We start from the raw sequence: 18,739 nt of genomic DNA, 5'->3' as shown, positions 1-18,739 counted from the left end.
GTGCAGGCCTGGAGGACAGTGTTCTCTTAGCGATCCAAAATCCATGTGAAATTCACCCTACTCACTAGACGAGAACTTCCTTCAGTACAACATCTTCTAAGTGCTCCCGATTTGTCCAGTGCCATTAATTGTATCGTCTTGTATTGTGCAACGGTAATTGTGTATTGTGTGCGTGCGTTAAGGAGAAAGGGAGGAACAGAAATAATTTTAATTTCAATTCCTCCAGTTGCTGGTCACATTTTAATTACTTAAACCAGGAACTGAAAGTCTGGTCTTGGAAGAAAAACCAAAAGCAAAAAACCAAACTGAAATACAGCTGGAACAGAAAAGGAAACTATTTTGAAAGGTTAACTCCCCCCCAACCCCCCTCCTCTATCTGTGTAATGTAAATAAAAAATAAATAAAAAACTGAAAAAAGAAAGCTCTCTGAATCTTTGCCAACCTTCAAAAACGTCGGTCATCTTGCAGATCTGTGCGAAGGAGGAGCCGTTGGCCCAGGTGTACACCACGTCCATCAGGTGGGGGCGGAAGGCGTTGAGGTACGTCTCCTCGTCCACCTCCAGCTTGGCCTCGGCCGACACCTTGGCGATGCGCTTGGCGCATTCCTGAAAGCAGAGATTGGGCCCGGCGTTAACCAGAACATTCCGGACTCGGGTGCCAGTTCAAAGGCAAGATATATAAGGGTAAACACAAACAGAAGCACCAAAGCACACTTCTAATAATATTCATTCTAGCCCATATACGCAAGTTACCAAAGGCTTAAATAGACTAAAATTAAACTGGCAAACCACCTGTGTGAAACTTAACAAACACACCAGAATAAACTTGGGCACTCGGCAAGTATGCAGCGCAAGTTCGGAATTCTGTTTGTGCACGTAAGTATCATTCCAAGACAAACCACTTGTAGACACACGGCTAAACATCATCCCCAAACAGAAAGACAGAAAAACGTCTCAGAAAAAAATTTCGGGCACTTCTGGGCCTACCTGCATCTGTCGGAGGGGTCCTGCCAGCTGCTCGGTCAGCTTTGGCATCTCGTTCGCCTGAAAGAGAACCAAACGTCAGGCGGAGGTGTAGGGTAGAACAGAACACCTCAGCGAACCCGCATGACAAACCCACATTAGCTTGGTCCTTTGCTTTTAGCCAGTTTTCCATTAGTGACGGTCACATTACAGATCCCACTGCAGTCGCTCCGGGCCTTTCAACAGGTCCCATTTGACACATTCACACAGGAATAATGAACTACATGTCAATTCCATTAAAATGTCCCTCAGTAGGCTACTCACTCTACGGGTCACCTGTGCATAGAAATGAGACTCCGAAGCAAGGTATCATGGTTAAACTGGCCACAGGCGTTAGCGTGAGTTCACTTCTGTCAGGCATTGAGTGTTGAAACTACTATGGTCAGCCCTAGCTAACCATACTCCAGTTCCCAGCTATTTTTGATGGATTAGCAGAAGCAGCGCTTTAGCTTGGCCAGTCGCAGGTCTGTGTTCCTTTTCCATCCCTGTTTTAAACCACGTTTCTCAAAGTAACAAAACTAGCCCATTCTCTGCAGTGCAGTTCATAATGGCAATGATGCGCTAATGAGCACATCCAAATCCACTGTTCCACAACGTCCCGATTAACATGCCTAAAGCTCTGCGCTCACTTACCACGAGCAGCACAATAGCAAGAGAGTGAAGGGGGGGGGGGGGATTAGCCTGAGAGAGAGAGAGTGAGTCATCACTCCAGGAGTCACATGAGGATAGCCCCGAGGAATACACCTCTTTATGAATCTCATAATGAATAAAGCACTTCCTTTTTCCAGCATGAGTCAGCAGTACCTGAAAATTATTATTTTATTATAGAACTGAATATAGTTGCAATAAAACAATAAAAGTAACACTTGCTTGAGGCAGCTATCCAACTTTGAGGAAAGTGATGCAGTCATTTTGAATTTGCACACATTAGTACAAGTTGACCCTGAAACTTTATTATTTTTTACTGAATGTAGCTGCAACAAAAATAAAAAGTAACACTTGCTTTGAAACTTTAATCCAAGTTTTAAGGATGGGGATGCAGTTATGTTACATATAGGCCTTAAGAGTTCTGCTTCTGGGTTACATTTAGCTGGTTAATACACACCCCTACAACAAAGCTGCCGCAGAGGGAGCTCGATATAGCCAAATGAGCGGATGAATTTGTGGGCATCGCGTCAGATGTAGCATAACGAGCGGATGAATCTGAGGATATGGCAATAGATGTAGCATAACGAGCGGATGAATCTGTGGATATGGCGATAGATGTAGCATAGCGAGCGATTTAATTGGAGGGTACTGCATTAGATGTAGCACAGGCAGGGCTGTTGAATCCATGATAAATGTCTATCTTATAGACAAGCCAAGAGGCACCGCCTTCTCTCCCACTGACTTGCGCAACAAGAAGAAAATTACTGACATCTTTGCTTAGATTCTATCTGCTCGCTGGCTGACTTACTGCGGGGGAAAGAAATGAAGATAAGCCTCTTATCACCGAATCAGTTGAGTGCTGGGGGGAAACCCTGACTGTTTGGTGGGGGGGGCTTTAAGATGGCTGCCATAATAATGACAGAACCCCAAGAGAAAAAGCAAGCAATGGGTTTCATAATTAAAACTCTAACTTTATCCATCAGATGTATACTGGCTGATGAGTCTCATCAAGGATACAATTTGTGATGCGCATTTTTACACTACATGACTGAAGGTGGACAGCCCTTGGTCTAGGGCTGCGTTTCAAGGTTTGGGCTAGGCCCCATAGTTCCAGTGAAGGCACATCTTAATGCAATGTCATTCTAGACTATTCTGTGCATCAAACTTTGTGGCAACAGCCTGGAGAAGGCCATCTCTCCTGTTCCAGCATGACAATGCCCCCGAGCACACAGCGAGGTCCGTATAGACATATAAAGTATAAATCCTTCCCACAAGAGTGGATGTTGTTGTAGCAGCAAACTCCATATCAATGACCATAATTTTAGATGAGATATTGGACATCAGGTGCCCACATACTTTGGGCCATGAAGTGCATCTTGAATCGCTTCAGCCGGCGGGGACTGCCTTCTGACTTTTTGCCAAAACATATAGTACACACAGTTGATTTATTAACGCAATCTTGAATTTTCCATTAATCAACGTCTCGATGGACTTTACACCTCGTCCGTTTGATAATATCCCGTCATAAAAACAGCATCGGCTGAAGCAGGCTTGGCTTCTCATATGCACTTATTTACCAAGCATTCCAGGCCTCACGGCAACGGTTGGGCGTGGCCAGTGATAGGGGTGGGTGAATGAAGTCAATGGTGCCTCCATTAGAGGGGGTGCCACTGGAAAGAGACGGGCATTCTGGCATGACCAGATCTTGGCCTGAGGGCCAGGAGTCGGATCAGGAAAAGCTTTTCAACAGTTTATAAACCCAACGCAGACGCTCTGTCTCCCCACAGCAGTCCACAGCGTTTAGCCTAATCTGTGAATTAAGACCAGTGTCCCCAAAACAGAGCCCATTGCCAGATTAACAGGTTTTTATCTCATTTCATCTCATTCTAGGCCAATTAACACACTACTGCCATGATGTCTGCCTTGGCTCCCCCAAAGCCCAGGGGCATTTAAAGAACACATTAAGTATTTAAACACATTTTCCCTGTCCATATGTAACCCACATTTAAATCTCAATTCAGGACTTTTTTCACCCCCAAATAAAGTCATGATTAGGCGGCAATCAATATGACTTTACAAAGCTGCCAATTTTCCCTGACCCTCCACGCATTTTGGTGCTCAGAAAACGCCTGGAGCTTTCCTGTGTAAAACATACTCACTGTAAATTATGTTAGAACTTCAAATGTTTCAAACAAATTTCCCATAAACTGACAACTGAGAAATGTGACCCAAATTGTGTCTGCTGAGTGTCGCCAATCACACAGTTACCCCCCAGTCGAAACGTTTTCCGTGACTCGACCCTAATTATAGTCGTGCCTCTCCCCGACCTGACCGGAGTACGGTTTCAGACGGCATATTTTACACACGAGGCAGTTTGGACAACGCACAGCCAAGGACGAGGCAGGGGGAGGAAACTGGCAGGAAGAGCAGAGCTGGGTTTTTTCGGAAAGGTCAGGCTCAAGCAACACCTTTCAGACACGACTATCAGCGTTTTTAATACAGGTTGAGGAGCCTCGAACGCCTCCAGTTCTGAGACCAAAAAGGGAACTCGGGGAGAAGCTTTCCCCACTCTCAGAGAGAGAGAGCTGCATCAGACCGTACCCCCTGCTCTGTCATCTCCCACGATAATTTGGGAGGTTCGTGAGACGTGCAGGCTGCTTAAAAATAAACAACAATTTACGACTCCACCCTTTCTGCTTGTACCACACTGTCTTGTGCGAGCGACACTAGGCCCAAAAATAAAATGTTTACAGATGCGTTTTCTTTATTTTTTTTTTAACAGTTAAGATTGCTGGATGTTTCTCAGGAGATAATTGTGGTAAAAAATGTTTGAAGTTTGAGGTGTACTGTCCGGGGGGTGGAGGGGGTGGGCTTAAGCCAACAAAGGAACCTATTTACTGCTACAGCTGCGCCCCCTAGCTGTTCAGCAAGCACCTACACATTTCCGTCGCTCAGCAGTGAGAGATGAGACTCTCCTGTAATCCGTACGAGCAGGAGAACTAGCACAAGCACGAGCACTAGCATGAGCACGAGCACAAGAACTAGCAGGAGCATGAGCACTATCACTAGAACTAGCAGCAACACGAACACGAGGACATTGGAGGTTGATCTCTGGACTGTCCGGAGCGTTCGGGGGGGGCGGCTTACGTTCTCCTGGAACACGAAGCAGCTGAGGAGGGCCGTGGCTTGTTCGGCAGTCAGGTCGTTGAACAGGCCGTTGAAGATCATCTCCGTCAGCAGCAGCTCGTCCGCGCTGGAAACACAACCGTTAGGCGTCAGCGCCAAAACACAACCTTTCAGAGCACTCGTGTGTGTGTGTGTGCGTGCGTGTGCATTTGTGTGTGTGTGTGTCTCTGTGCATCTGTGTGCCAGGGGGGTGAGGGTGTGGGTGGGGGGGGGACTCCATACCTGCTGATTTCGCAGGCCACGCGGCCCTTCATCTCGATGACGTCAGAGGAAGTGGCGAAGCCCAGGCGCCGCAGCACGCGCTTCCTGCACTTGAGCTCGTCCATCTGCAGCACGGTGCGCGCCTTCTTCAGCTCCCGCTTCGCCGCCTTGATGTCCCCCGCGACCTGAGGAGCGCGACACACACACACACACATCATACACACCATACGCACACACACACGTCATACGCACGTGCACCACAGACACACACACATCATACGCACCATACGCACACACACGCACACACACACATCATACGCACGTGCAGCACAGACACACACACACACGTACACCATACGCACACACACGCACCATACACACACACACGCACGCACGCACGCGCCACACACACACGATACACACACACGCCATAGACAAAAGCAAGCACATGCACACACACACACAAGACAGTTAAAAAAAAAAAAACGGATTATTCTCAATTATGTTATTAAGCAGAGAGTTTGATTGGAGTGAGCTACAGTCTGTACAGCTTTGCTTCCGAGTCTGGCTGATGAAAATCGTAACATTTTCACATAGGTTCACAACGCAGGTCCGAAAAACCTTTTACACAGTTCCACTTCCTAGTGACAGCGGCAGATCCTGAGAAAAAAAGGAACCAGCAAACGGTCGAAAGGGAAGATCAAAGCACGGGCGTGCCGAAACGGAAAGCGGCTCTGAGGACAGCCGTCGCCCTGGGTTACCCGTCGCCCTGGGTTACCCCTCTGACCCAGAGAGCGTGGCACGCCTCGGGCGATAATCCCAGCCGTGTACAAACAGGAAACTACACGCTGCTGAAACCACAGTGTCAACACTTCCAGCTGCGCAAGGGAACAGGACACACTGCATTGACACACTGCTGTTCTGCACAAACTCTGGAGTCTCGACTCAACAGAGGAGCACACAATGAAAAACACATTTACTGTGCCTCACACGGTCATTAAATATTCCTTGTTAACAAATAAATAAATTTTGGATTAAATTATTATTATTATTTTTTTAAGTGCCCAACGTGGGGCTACACATTCCCCAGTTCCCACCCTAATTCGGAATGGCTAACTACCTGCAAACGTGTTCATGCCTTTTTCCAAAATTCTAAGCCAGTGTTCTAGAACTCCATTGCTTTGATTGTTACATCAGCATTAGAAAGTTCTGTTAAGAATGCGCGTGTGTGAGTGTGTGCGTGTGTGTGTGTGTGTGTGTGTGTGTGTGCATGTGTGTGCGTCTATGGAGAGGGACCAACCTGTGCCTTCTTCTCGCAGAGGGTGTAGACAGCCTCCAGGTTGGGGTCGTTGTGTAGGGGGTGAGAGTACATCCTGTGCTCGAAGGCCTCCACTTTCTGGATGACCTTCTTCAGGCCCTGGTCCTTGATGCCCATGTCGTCGATGGGGTCCAGGAGGGGCACGCCGTCGGGGAAGCGTTTCTGCACTTCCTGTTTCAGTGCGGAGGGAAGAAAGCTTCAGCTGCACTTCCTCAGTCCGCAATGCACAAAACCAAATTAATCAGGAACGAGGAAAAGCCATACAGGAAACCACTTTGGCTCTGGGACACTACACTGTAAAAAATTACGTCTGAATTTTACGGTAAAAAAACTGTAAAATAGCAAGAGTACAACATTGTAAACTACTGAAATGTAAATAATTGTATTAAAATTCCGGTGAAACGGGTAAAGTTCTGGCAACCCAGTTGGCAGTATTCTACCGTAAAATTTACCTTCCCCTCCACAATGTACACAGTGGAAAATAATGTATTTTGGTATTACAGCACGAGATGGCGGGTGGAAGCGGGGGTTCTGCACAGCGCTAACGTTAGCCAGCGGGAGCCCCTCACCTGTATGGACTTGAGCACGCTCTGCCTGTTATCCGGGGGCCGGAGGTCTTTGGGGATGTACAGGCGCACCGAGCTGATGGTCGTGAGGAGATGAAGCATGACGGGAACGACCTAATCGGGACAAATACATCCGTTCTCAAAAACAAAGCGAGGCGCTGTCGCAAACGCAGTCGCACAATGAAGGTCGGCTCGAAATGCATGAAGTGCATATTAACTGCAATGGGATTCTGACTGTTGATTATCATGTCCTGAATGCATTTGGGAGGATCTTTCACATATTTGGTAAGAAAGCGCTGGCTGTTATTCTCTGCTTACAACGCTGGTGAGTAAACCACAACACTTAGGAATGCTTTCCATATTTCTGCAGCTGTGTCTTATCACCCTGGCTTACACTCAGCCTGTACAGCAGCTGTGTGGGCTGATAACTCACAAACATCAATAAACACTGAACTTATCGCGCTCTTATTTCAAATGTGTAATGTACCGCCAAGCTATCAGCATGAAACTATGCAACTATGCACTGTCTGAACCTGTAGCCTTCCGGTGCTCACATTTCTCCTGGCTTTCTCTCTCTCTCTCTAGTATTGACCAAAACGATAAAATGGAGGGGGGGGGGATGCTAGAAAGTTGCAGGTCTTTTTTGATTTCCTTTCCATTGTACCAAGGTTCTCTCTCTATTTTTTAAACGGGGGGCCAGAGTGCCCCAGGACCAGGGTACACTTGCAGACTCCTCCTCCCCCATTTCTCTCCAGAAACTTGCAGGTCGTCTTTATTTCTTTTCCACTGCACCGAGACCCTCTTTTGTTAAACGGGGGCCAGAGTGCCCCAGGATCGGGGGGGTAAACCCGCGCACACGGACCTGCATCTCGCCCTTCTCCCCGGGCCTGGCGGGTTTGGCGGACTCCGTGGCCGCGTTCTTCACGCTGTCCTTGCTGCAGTGCACCAGCACCTCCACCACGTACAGGGGGTCCAGCTCCCCAGTGTTCCCCTGCGGGAGGACGCCGACCGCGACAAAGTCACCACAAACACGAGAGACGACTGAACACACACCACAGCCGTCACCCTCTACTACAGATAAAAGGAACAGGAAACTTCCTGTGTTTTTACACACTGAAGGGCAGCCAGGGGTAAACATGTCAACATAGGCCCAAATACTGAATCATCAAGAACGCGGAAAATGTCCTCTGCAACATTTACAGCCCTATACTGCAAAACTAAACAGCAGATGTTAAAACACCATGATCTTTACAATAACTTTCAGGACTTACCTTCACATTTGATTTTTTGGAGAAATTGACAACAGCTCCCCATCCAAAGTCATCACCTTCATTTTTGACCTGTCAAAAACATTTCAGTTCTGAGTGTTCCACATTCAAAGTCGATGCCAGTTACTAATATATGCACCGCTTATTAAAAGCAATACAAGGACAATCAGAATGACCACAATCTCACGACCTTAACGGAGTCACGCCGAGCATTATGGGTGACGTTGAGGAATTTAAAGTCAGGAACAAGCATGCTGTGTGAACACTGAATCTCACATTCTTTGTACAGCAATTATGCACAAGATTTTTTTTTTTCCCCAACTGTTTTCATGAGAATGTTCTGACCATAAATCTGTTCATAGACATCTCCATGAAGAGATATCATGGTTCAAGGACTAAAAAAAGTAACAGGAAGAAACTAAAAACAGCAAAACCACAGGCCCACAAACAAGCTCTACCCACGGAATGATCCCTTCCAGACAAAACAACACAAGCCATTTGGGAAACATCCGCTTGTTCTGGGAACTTCATAAATGGTCCTATCCATCTGGCCTTCTTTTCAGTCATTTATTTACTCACACACAGAGGGCAGCCATCTTGTTTTAGGCTCACCTTGACCAGCCTTCCGGGCTGTAGAAACGGCAGGCAGTATTTGGGCTTGTGGATGTACTCCTCTATCTCCTTCCCCAGCTTCACCAGCTGCTGGCGGATCTTGTAGTACGTCACCACGCTCTCCTCGTTGGGGATTTCTATCGCATTATACAGCGCTTCCAGTTTCCTCATTTCTACAAGAGGAAAAAAAAAAACCCCATAAATGACATACTCCAGGTGCTGCAGAGTGGCTCACCCTGGTAATGCACTGATCTACTGAATGGACAGTGCATACAAAGGCCAGGAGTCCCAAAGGGCAACAATACACAATTGCTTTCAATGACGTCCAGTGATTGGAGGGTTTTCGCTCCAGACAGGATGAGTGACTCGTTAAACACCAGCGACCCCTGCTGGTCAATCAGCCGCCCACAAGTTTGCACCCGTCCAGCTACATGTGGTGAGTCCTCCTCAGACTCATGTTTGCACAAGCGCGACTTACGGCGTGGTTAAGAAGCAGTTCCTGACAAATTACTGCAGTAAAACCAGATTAACAGAGAATCCTAAGGAAAGCCTGGCGCACTTCAGAGAGGTACGGAATCGGTCGGCGGGGTGAAATTAGGGAACGGGCCGTCGGTGTCGGGACTCACTCTCTACGACTCCGGGCACGGCCCGGTAGTGCTGGAACTGGTAGAAGGACTTCTCCAGCATGTACTCGGGGTTGATCTCCTCCACCCGCAGCAGGTTCATCACCATGTTGTACGTCAGGTGGAAGGCGCTGTTCAAGGGGTCAGCTGATCCCTGAGGGAGGTCACGTGACAGGAAGACGCATGTAAAAATTACGCTCTGCTGGTGAGTTTTTCACCCCAGTATCATTTTCATGTTCATTATTATCTTTAATAATAATCAATTCTCTCATATATTGGGGGGGGGGGACATTTGATATAATTTAATCCTTTAGGCACCAATAACATTCCAGCATACTGACTATTTTAAAATAAAAATGCATTTGCAGCAATGTTCAGTACATTGTTTTGACAACAGAACATTGCTGAACAAGCTGTTCTGGACTTAGCTGATGAGTGCTTTCTTACTTTAAACCACAGGCTCATAAATGCCCCTATACCTGCAATGATAATGTCCACAACTCATCGGAAACTTCTGTATCTAACCGCTCCTTCATCATTCAATAAAACTTCAATACTTTAAAAAAACTTCAGAAAGTTAACCGTCCCTTCAACATGATTTCAAGTTTTGACTGTCAACATATTTTGTCAAACATTTTCAGGGATCTACAATTTTACCAGTGAAAGTAAAAGTGAAGGCACTTTAAATACATAGTTGCTGTATGTTTTTTTTGCGACTTGCAGTGACAAAGGTCGAGTCAGACCAAACCGTCTGCACTGTAGGCAATAATGAGGAAATGTGCACACAATGTGACCCCACAGGCCAACGTAAAAAGAGGCCTTGTCCCATTACACAATTTCCTGCTTTTCTTTCTTTTTTAGCACTCTGCCCTGTGAAAGAACTCATCTAAGCGTGGGTTACATGCTTTCTTTAGGGCAGGGATGAGGTGGCCAATAATGTCAAAGGAAAACTTGATGTCATGTGACAACACGTGCACAATGCATGCATCGAACACTCATGGATAAACAGTGAACATAACTGCATTTCAGCATTAAAAACCATTGTGAACCATTGAGATATTTGTGGAAAGCTTTTCTGGCCCAGTACAATGATACACAGTAAACTATTTTGGTGCGGGTGTGAAGTAAAATGTTTTGGGTGTGCAGTAAAGCGTTTTGGCTCGGTTGTGCAGTAAAACGCTGCAGCTCGGGTATGACGCTTACCTTCAAGAGCTGCTTTCCGACCGTCGGGCTCATCTTCTCGTCCACCATGAAGATGACGATGCCCCTCTCGTCCATGCCACGTCTGCCAGCCCGGCCCGACATCTGGATGTACTCCCCAGAAGTGATCTGCAATGCCCACACACGTCTGTAAGCAAACCCACTTTAATCCTCCGTTTGCCCATACACAGCATACAGCCCAGGAACATGAACAGGCCTGTACACCACAGCTGGGATGCCATGGCTAAAGCTAACTGTGAAGCAGTTGGTAGTGACACTAAAAGCTACATATAACAAGAATTCAAATTTGCTACAAAGCTGTAGTTTCCAGACCAAATGGCAACTAAAATCAATCAAATTTGAAAGTCAGATCAAGCTATTCAGATAGGATCCAACACTACAATTCTGGCAAACAAAATGAGCACAAAATACTATGTGGTGAACACCAAACAAAAATGCAGAGGTCGACAATTATCCCAAATCTCATAATTCTCATGGAAGGCCATGAATCAAAATGACAAACCATGAACGACTGAATTCTCTAGAGTGACCATGGACACAAAAAGTCAAGTGCATCGTTCGCCTTACCCAACGGAAATCTTTCCCATCGAACTTGCGAGCGCTTGTGAACAGCACCGTTCTGGCCGGCATGTTGATCCCCATGGCAAAGGTCTCCGTGGCAAACAGGGCCTAGAAGGGAGGATAGGGCAATCACCAGCTGGCACATGATAGAGCATCTACATTACATTACATTATAGGCATTTGGCAGACGCTCTTATCCAGAGCGACGTACAACGACGTACCAGAGCGACATCTATCCCACAATTCCACAATGAGAGAAGAGACTGCCAAAGCATAACCATTAATTGAAGTACACATTAAAGTACAATTACCTACAATTAAGGGCAGATACAAGATTAAAAATGACTGGTTTCCTCGACTAATCAGTTTTGAGTAACAGCGGGTGCGTGTCCACCTCGGGGACAGGGTCATTGCTCTCCCAGGCAGAATCCATTCTGAAGTGATTACAGAGGCCCGTGAGACAGGAACTGACCTTGATCAGCCCCTCTGAGAACAGGATCTCTATGGTCTCCTTCAGGATGGGGAGCAGTCCTCCGTGGTGGATCCCGATCCCACTCTTCAGCAGGGGCAGGACGTGCTCCACCTTTCACACACATTACATTGCAGGCATTTACCAGACACTCTCATCCAGACTTACACAACGTTTACATGGCATCCATTTTATACAGCTGGACATATACTGAAGCAATGCAGGTTAAGTGCCATGCTCAAGGGTACAACGACAGCGTCCTACCTGAGAATCGAACCTGTGACCTTTAGGTTACAAGACCAGCCCCTTACCCATTATACTACACTGCCACCCTATACTACACACGTACGGCAACAGTCAGAGAACGTCTGTACGAAATTACTCTCAAACAGGACATGATGGGGGGGGGGGGGTAGCATAACTGCAGACATGGGTGTGCATGTTCAGAACTTCACGTGTAATGATGTCACTCCAACGTCGCCATCCACTGCAGTGAAGAACCAGCACTGCTGTAAGCTACACTACATTAATCCTATTCAGGCTCACTCTTCTGTGTTCACCAGCAGGGTTGTTCAATAGCCAACCCAACAGTCCTGTTTCTGAGCCTTTGATCACAGTGGGGGATAATAAACACAGAATTGCCTGCATACTGCACATCTACACCGGGATTAAAATGAAATCCATATGCCTCCCACTGGTGACAGGACAACAGCTGCTATGTATCATTTCAGAATACCATATGCGTATATATACACTTCTTCACTGTAAACTGTTTTATAAATAAAACATGAGGAAGGTTTGCCGCTGATGCACAATTGTATAAAAGGATCTGGTGTCCTTAAAAAGACTCCCTGTTGAGACATACGCTGAACACAAAGGAACAGAAGCCTTCCTGCGATAAACCAGGCTCCAGCTTTTATAAACACATCAAAGCAGCGGCTGGACTACATTACCAAAGGCCTGGGAACTACAATCAGGAGGAGAGCTCACTTCCGTCTTTAACGACACAATAAAGGGCTTAATGATCAAAGAGACGCTGGAGAGTCGTGATTGGACTGGAAAACATTACGCTCTCATCCAAAACAAGCAAAAAAAATAAATAAAAAATCTTACGCAATGTCAGCACAAATTCATCACAAGCAGGCTACGCTGGCTACAATGCACTAACTGCAATCACGTGGACTCCTGTGCAGCCAGAACCCAGACGTCCCGGATTTTACATGAGGAGCTCGACACAGAACACAACAGGAAGTGTAAGTTGTGGTTATACACTGTAAAGCCACCAGAAGCCAACAAAAAGCACTGTTCGGAGATTTCAGCACACAGACTCTCTCTCCATTTTAAATCTGTACAACTTTCCTATGCAAAGGTCTGTTATCACTTAGATACACAGTAATTTGACTGCTGTATACAAGTGTTTAGAGACTGACACAAGAGCCGTTTCCCCTGCAGAGAATGACGTTACATGTACATACTCATATTTATCACAACCCATATCAAATTATACACTTTGACTTCAATTTGTCCTTAATACACACACACACACCTTGTTTATAAATTCTTACCTGCGGGAGCTTCTTGTCTTCATCGGACAAACAGTCGATGGCATTGCTGAATACCTCCTCCACAAGCTTCTTCTCTTCATCTGCCATGTGAACAAAGAGCGAGTGAGGCAGCCTAATCTGGCTAATCAGAGATCACATACGTAAACTTCAATTCCCACAACCCATCAAACGGCAATGTGGAGAACATGGCTGCAAGGACATTAGGAAAATGAAAAATGCTGACAGTGCAGTTTTAGCAAACTGAGCAAAATGGCAGGTGCTAAGATCCAAATGCATTAAAGCCACTTAGCTGAGCCAATATCATATACAAGCATTTGTCCCAAGCTGAAATTAATTTTATTCAAAGTATGCATTCTGCATATGCATATAAACCTGCACCAACAGAAACTAAAGGCCTGAATGGAAAGCAGACAGACAGCACTGATATGTATATGATGATGCACACACTGCAGACAATCTGAAGCTGAGCTGAAGCTTCCTTACCCGTGTTGAAGTCCAGCTTGGCCACCTGCAGAGCGTAGGCCTCGCACTCCTTCTTGCTGAAGCTGAAGATGATGACGGGCTGGAAGTTCCGCTCCATGATCATCTTGACGATCTTGAAGACGTTGGAGGGCCCTGCGGGGGGAAACGATGCGTGAGATTTTCTGCCCGATGCGCATACTGGTTCAGCAAACACAGTTTCAGAACAGGGCTAATCTTCATTAGCTCCCTCAGCGCCCAACCATACAGTCCTCACTCTTGTTCTATTGTCCACTGTCGTCTCCTTTCAGTGTCCCATTTCAATTAATGATGAAAATAATGACAATAACATTCTGTGCATTTTAAATACAATGCTTCTACAGTTCCTCTTCTGAGTTAACAATTCTCATGTAATTATTAAACACCAAATCCTTCAGTTTTTTTTTTTTTGCTTTTTGTTGCCAACCCCCTCCCAACACACCTCTTGTGCCCCCTTTCCGGCCTTTGGGGTCCCACTTGTTACCACTGCTGCCCCCAGAGTCCCCGGTGTCTCTCAGCACCTGCATAGCCGTGTTGAAGTTGTCCTCGCGAAATTCGCCCTGAAAAACAGAACGCAGGATGCATCAATAAAGACTGACATTTCTACGAATGAAAATAAATGATTACTTTAAAAACCCAAGAACTGTGTTAACACCTCAGTCAGATGGCTGTGGGAATGTGCTTTCATCATTTTACCCAAGAAAATATTTCTCATGAAAAACATTTCTCTATAACAGAAATATAATCCGCCATTTTAAATTCCTCACATCTCCTTATTTCAACCCCAAGAGCGAAAGAGAAAGCATGCCATGTCTTCTTTTTTCTAACATAAACACACTTATAAGAACTGCAAATTGCACAACAGTCCATCTTCTTTCACTTTAACCACAAGGTTTCAATCTAAGTGCATCTGTTGGTAGGAAACCCCAAATTATACATGACAACAGCATGGAGCACTTCCGTACGCCCTAAAATAGGTCACCGAACTTGGACCGAACATTATAGGGCAAACAAGTCATTCACATTTATGCAGAAATGAACTTCAGAATAAATTGCATGGATTTACATAGACAAACATCTTGACGGTGCTTCTAGGCTTATGATGAATCAGTAATGCTTGCAGTCCAATTACTAAAGAGGTTCTCATTTGGGCAAAGCAAGCTGGATTTCAACAGAAATAAAGGATGAATTAAATCCTCCAGAGAACTTTGTGTGTGTCACTAAATGTCAAGACAGCTTGAACTGCGGCTTCCTTTACTGGTACCTCTGAGTCACGCTGGAAAATATCTGCTCGGCACATTGGCACTGCCACCCAAGGCTCTGCCCGAGCAGACTTAATAATAACAGGTTTGCTGGCTGGGGAGTGTGCAAATGCTGCACACCTCAGATGATCTTTAGCCAGCCCCGCACACTGCCGGCTAGAAATTCAGCCGCCCAAAAGTAGCACATACACAGAGCTTTGTTCAGAAACCCAGCAGCGTAGAAAATGTCTGTGCTAAAGCAACAAGGAAAACCATGAATTACTGCACTACTAGTCAAAGTAAGGACATAACTGCAATGTAATACATTCAATTATGTTTTTAAAATACCTGTTATTTAAGCTCTCTTTTAAGTAGTGAGGAAGTTAATACAATTTAATTCAGTGGTTGATAAAAAATTTGTGTTAGAGCCACTGCCCTTGCAAATATTTGAGTAAAAGGAAATTCTAACCGATTACGTAGACATGTTTTAGTTCTGAAAAATATCCTTAACACATTTACATATGGAACGCATGTATTAAATATACATGAGAAAATGTAAGCAGTGTTTAAGCATTACTCACATTCTCGTCCACTACAAGGTGAAGTCCGTCGCCACCTGCTGGAAAGATGTAGTGTTGCAGCGGAGTGGGGCGATAGTCTGTGTAGACCACGTGACATGGCTGCGGAGACAGGAGTCATGGGAAGAAAATATTTACAGTGCGTGCTATGAAACATCTTCCAGTAAAATGCGGGCAGTAATGAAAAAACAGCACGTGATACCCTTAGATATCACTGGCATCGCAAAAACAGCAAACAACAAAGCAAAACAAAGGCCTTTAACCTGTGAGCTGGCAGAATACAGTCATCCTCTGAGACAACTAAAATTACTAAAACTAATCTCCAAGTACACTCAGTGAGATTAGTGCAGGTAAATACTGGAAATGTACAAACAGCTGTAGACAGAGGATAATTTCCCTTCTTCAGAAGGAGACGGAGGTAAATGAACGCACCTGCTTGTGAAGATGGCAGATCCATTCGGCAAACTGCCTGGCATTGGGGATGGTGGCGGATAGGAAGACGTAGTGCACGTTGTCTGGAAGGAGGATGATGGTCTCCTCCCACACAACACCACGCTCTGCAGAACACAACATTTCCCAGCTGATTTCCTCTCGTCTTTACAATTACAAACCCTTTCCAGCAATAGCGTAGCAAACCATTTCTCTGCATGGTTGTTATAAGCAATAAAAAGCAATTTATTTGATTCCTTTGTTCACTTTATCAATTGATTTTGGGGGAAGGAGACATGAATTCAAGATATACTACTCCATAACTGACACGTGAATGCGTTCACCGTACCTGAATCCCTCATGTAATGGATCTCATCAAAGACAACCCAAGCCACCTCTCTCATGACCTCTGACCCTCTGTACAACATGCTTCTTAAAATCTGCAGGGAGAAAAATGACAAATGTTAATAGCGGGACCATGACATAGAGAAGGTTCCACTTTTCTTCAGTAGAATTCAAAGTTAAGACACACTTCAGACCGACCCTGTACATTTCAATCCCATCATGCACTATTTTTTTTTATTTGATGCAGACAGTTAGCCAGAACTCCCATAAAAGCAGGACATCCCCATCAGCACCAGGCCAATCCAAACTAAAAGCTCACCTCAGTGGTCATGACCAGACAGGAAGCAGTGGGGTTGATGGTGACATCGCCGGTCATGAGGCCCACGTCCTGGAACTCCTCGTACATCTCCCGGTACTTCTGGTTGCTGAGGGCTTTGATGGGACTGGTGAATATGACCCGCTGCTTCTCTCTCAAAGCCAGGGCGATGGCGTATCTGTGGGGTAACACATGTACACACTCAAAGTACTTTTCCTTACAAGCTTCTAGAGTTGATGTGGCAAAAGACAACAAAAAATAAACAACGTCTGCCTGTTCCATTCAGAACTGCCTTCTCTCCTGTCTCCTGCAGTACTACAACATGCCTCTGCACTCAAAATGATGGGTAGCCACTTCAATTTTTCAATGATCAATTATGCAACATTTAGTACTCTCTACCAGGGTCAATCAGAAAATACCACTACCTTAAAGCCCATCTCAAGACATACTTCTTTAGGTATGCATTTCATGCCAAACCAATGCCAATAAAAGCAGTCTGACAGCAGTCTGAGTTTATAGATGCTACCATTTGAGCTAGCGCCCATTTCCTTTCCGCCCAAAGCGTACTCACTCAGCACAGACGGTCTTTCCAGCAGAGGTGTGGGCTGAAACCAGGACAGACTGGTTGTTGTCGATGCAGAGGATCGCCTCCCTTTGGAACGGATCCAGAATGAAAGGGTACTCCTTAAAAAAAAAAAAAAAAAAAAAGCAAAGTGTTGACAAGCTTTATCACAACCGATTGGAATGCAGGTGTCCGTCACATACCTTAATTTTATTTATTTATTTTGCTATAGTTACTAGGCATTACACATTCCCCAATTACCTTAGCTGCTTTTCCAACTCGAGGCTTCAACTGTGTGTAATCCTCATTGGCTGGCAGGGCCACCTGATTGAGAGGAGAGACCAATCAGCAATCCTGCTGTAGCTAATCGAAGGTGAAATTCTGAACAGCTAATTCCTCACAGTACATCTTACAAGACTTACCTCATGGGTGCAGCCTTCCACAGTCTCAACCTGCTCCACTTTGACTTGGGGCATCAGGTCTGCAAGACTACAGGAGTTTTGAAATCGAGTTATACAGTATTTTAATTGCCAACTACAAACATGGTTTGTTGAGTGTCTATCCACACAGACACAACTATCCTAAAGTATATGTGGGACTACTTAGAACAAGGAATGACCATCACTGTGTTTGAATCATAAATCAGGTGGGTGTATCTCACTACACTGAAAAACTGGCACAATGCCCATGAAACGTCTTCGGATGCTTATTGCCACCCTTACTTTATTTCCTCTGCAGATACAGTCTCGAGCTTGGGCTTCTTCCCAAAAACCTCGTCCGGCCCATCGTCCAGGTCTTGCTTGCCCGGAGCTGCAGAACTCTGTTCAGCCTTGTCTTTCCCATGCTGACCGTCTTTCCTGGAAAACAAGTCAATAAAAACCAAGTCAATAAAATGGACTTCTCGCATTAAGGCCTCACATAATACTTCTTGCAAGGTGCTTAATGTTTTCAGTCCTTCAGAAACATTAAGCACCTTGCTGTGTACCTAAACATGTAGTTAACTGGCTAACTATACTTAAACATAGCGTACACAACTAAGAACTGTTCGTTTAACTCCTTTTCATTTATTCATAGCCTACACTGGCACGCACTAGGTTCGCTCGGACGTAGCAATAGTAGCAAGCCAGCTCGGTTGACTGAACCGCTAACTACCCAACCCAAAGGGACCGCAAAGTAATGGTGTGTAAACGCTCAGTCGGTAACTTACCGGCACCTAAATTGCATTTATAAATAAGTTTAGCCATTGTTGTCATTTCAGACCATGTGTCATTTTGCTAGTTAGCAAGCAAGCTAACAGCTATAACCACCCGCACATGTTTTGGACATACGACACACGCAAAGAGGATAATTACACACGCGTGTTTAAAACAATACAACCCAGCAGCCAGAGAAACGAAGTTTGTCCATCTTACCCTGCATGAGCTCCAGTACCAGTGCTTTTTCGTTTCTTGGAGGATGGTTGTTCCTCCTCAAATACACTGAACAGCTCATCTCCAAAGGCGTCCGCCAT

General features: G+C 45.4%; 1 protein-coding gene across 1 annotated transcript in view; it reads right to left on the bottom strand.

Moving 5' to 3' along the window:
• Positions 1–18,739, bottom strand: part of mtrex (Mtr4 exosome RNA helicase) — a 19,500-nt gene extending 761 nt beyond the window's left edge. Inside the window, exons 1-25 of the mRNA XM_035378761.1 lie at positions 18,642–18,739; positions 17,952–18,086; positions 17,652–17,718; positions 17,491–17,553; positions 17,239–17,351; positions 16,671–16,845; positions 16,356–16,446; positions 16,010–16,134; positions 15,581–15,679; positions 14,201–14,318; positions 13,744–13,875; positions 13,261–13,340; positions 11,699–11,809; positions 11,233–11,334; positions 10,648–10,773; positions 9,448–9,598; positions 8,822–8,994; positions 8,213–8,281; positions 7,804–7,932; positions 6,945–7,055; positions 6,358–6,546; positions 5,079–5,242; positions 4,818–4,923; positions 987–1,043; positions 443–605 (exon numbers count right to left, since the gene is read on the bottom strand). Coding sequence (XP_035234652.1) covers positions 443–605; positions 987–1,043; positions 4,818–4,923; positions 5,079–5,242; positions 6,358–6,546; positions 6,945–7,055; positions 7,804–7,932; positions 8,213–8,281; positions 8,822–8,994; positions 9,448–9,598; positions 10,648–10,773; positions 11,233–11,334; positions 11,699–11,809; positions 13,261–13,340; positions 13,744–13,875; positions 14,201–14,318; positions 15,581–15,679; positions 16,010–16,134; positions 16,356–16,446; positions 16,671–16,845; positions 17,239–17,351; positions 17,491–17,553; positions 17,652–17,718; positions 17,952–18,086; positions 18,642–18,739 — 2,947 coding nt within the window. The remainder of the gene's footprint in view (positions 1–442; positions 606–986; positions 1,044–4,817; positions 4,924–5,078; positions 5,243–6,357; positions 6,547–6,944; positions 7,056–7,803; positions 7,933–8,212; positions 8,282–8,821; positions 8,995–9,447; positions 9,599–10,647; positions 10,774–11,232; positions 11,335–11,698; positions 11,810–13,260; positions 13,341–13,743; positions 13,876–14,200; positions 14,319–15,580; positions 15,680–16,009; positions 16,135–16,355; positions 16,447–16,670; positions 16,846–17,238; positions 17,352–17,490; positions 17,554–17,651; positions 17,719–17,951; positions 18,087–18,641) is intronic.

Source organism: Anguilla anguilla, chromosome 10 (assembly GCF_013347855.1).
Source record: "Anguilla anguilla isolate fAngAng1 chromosome 10, fAngAng1.pri, whole genome shotgun sequence".
Taxonomy (NCBI): Eukaryota; Metazoa; Chordata; class Actinopteri; order Anguilliformes; family Anguillidae; genus Anguilla; species Anguilla anguilla.
The sequence above is the reverse complement of the archived record's forward strand: the minus strand, read 5'-3'. Positions and strand labels throughout refer to the sequence as shown.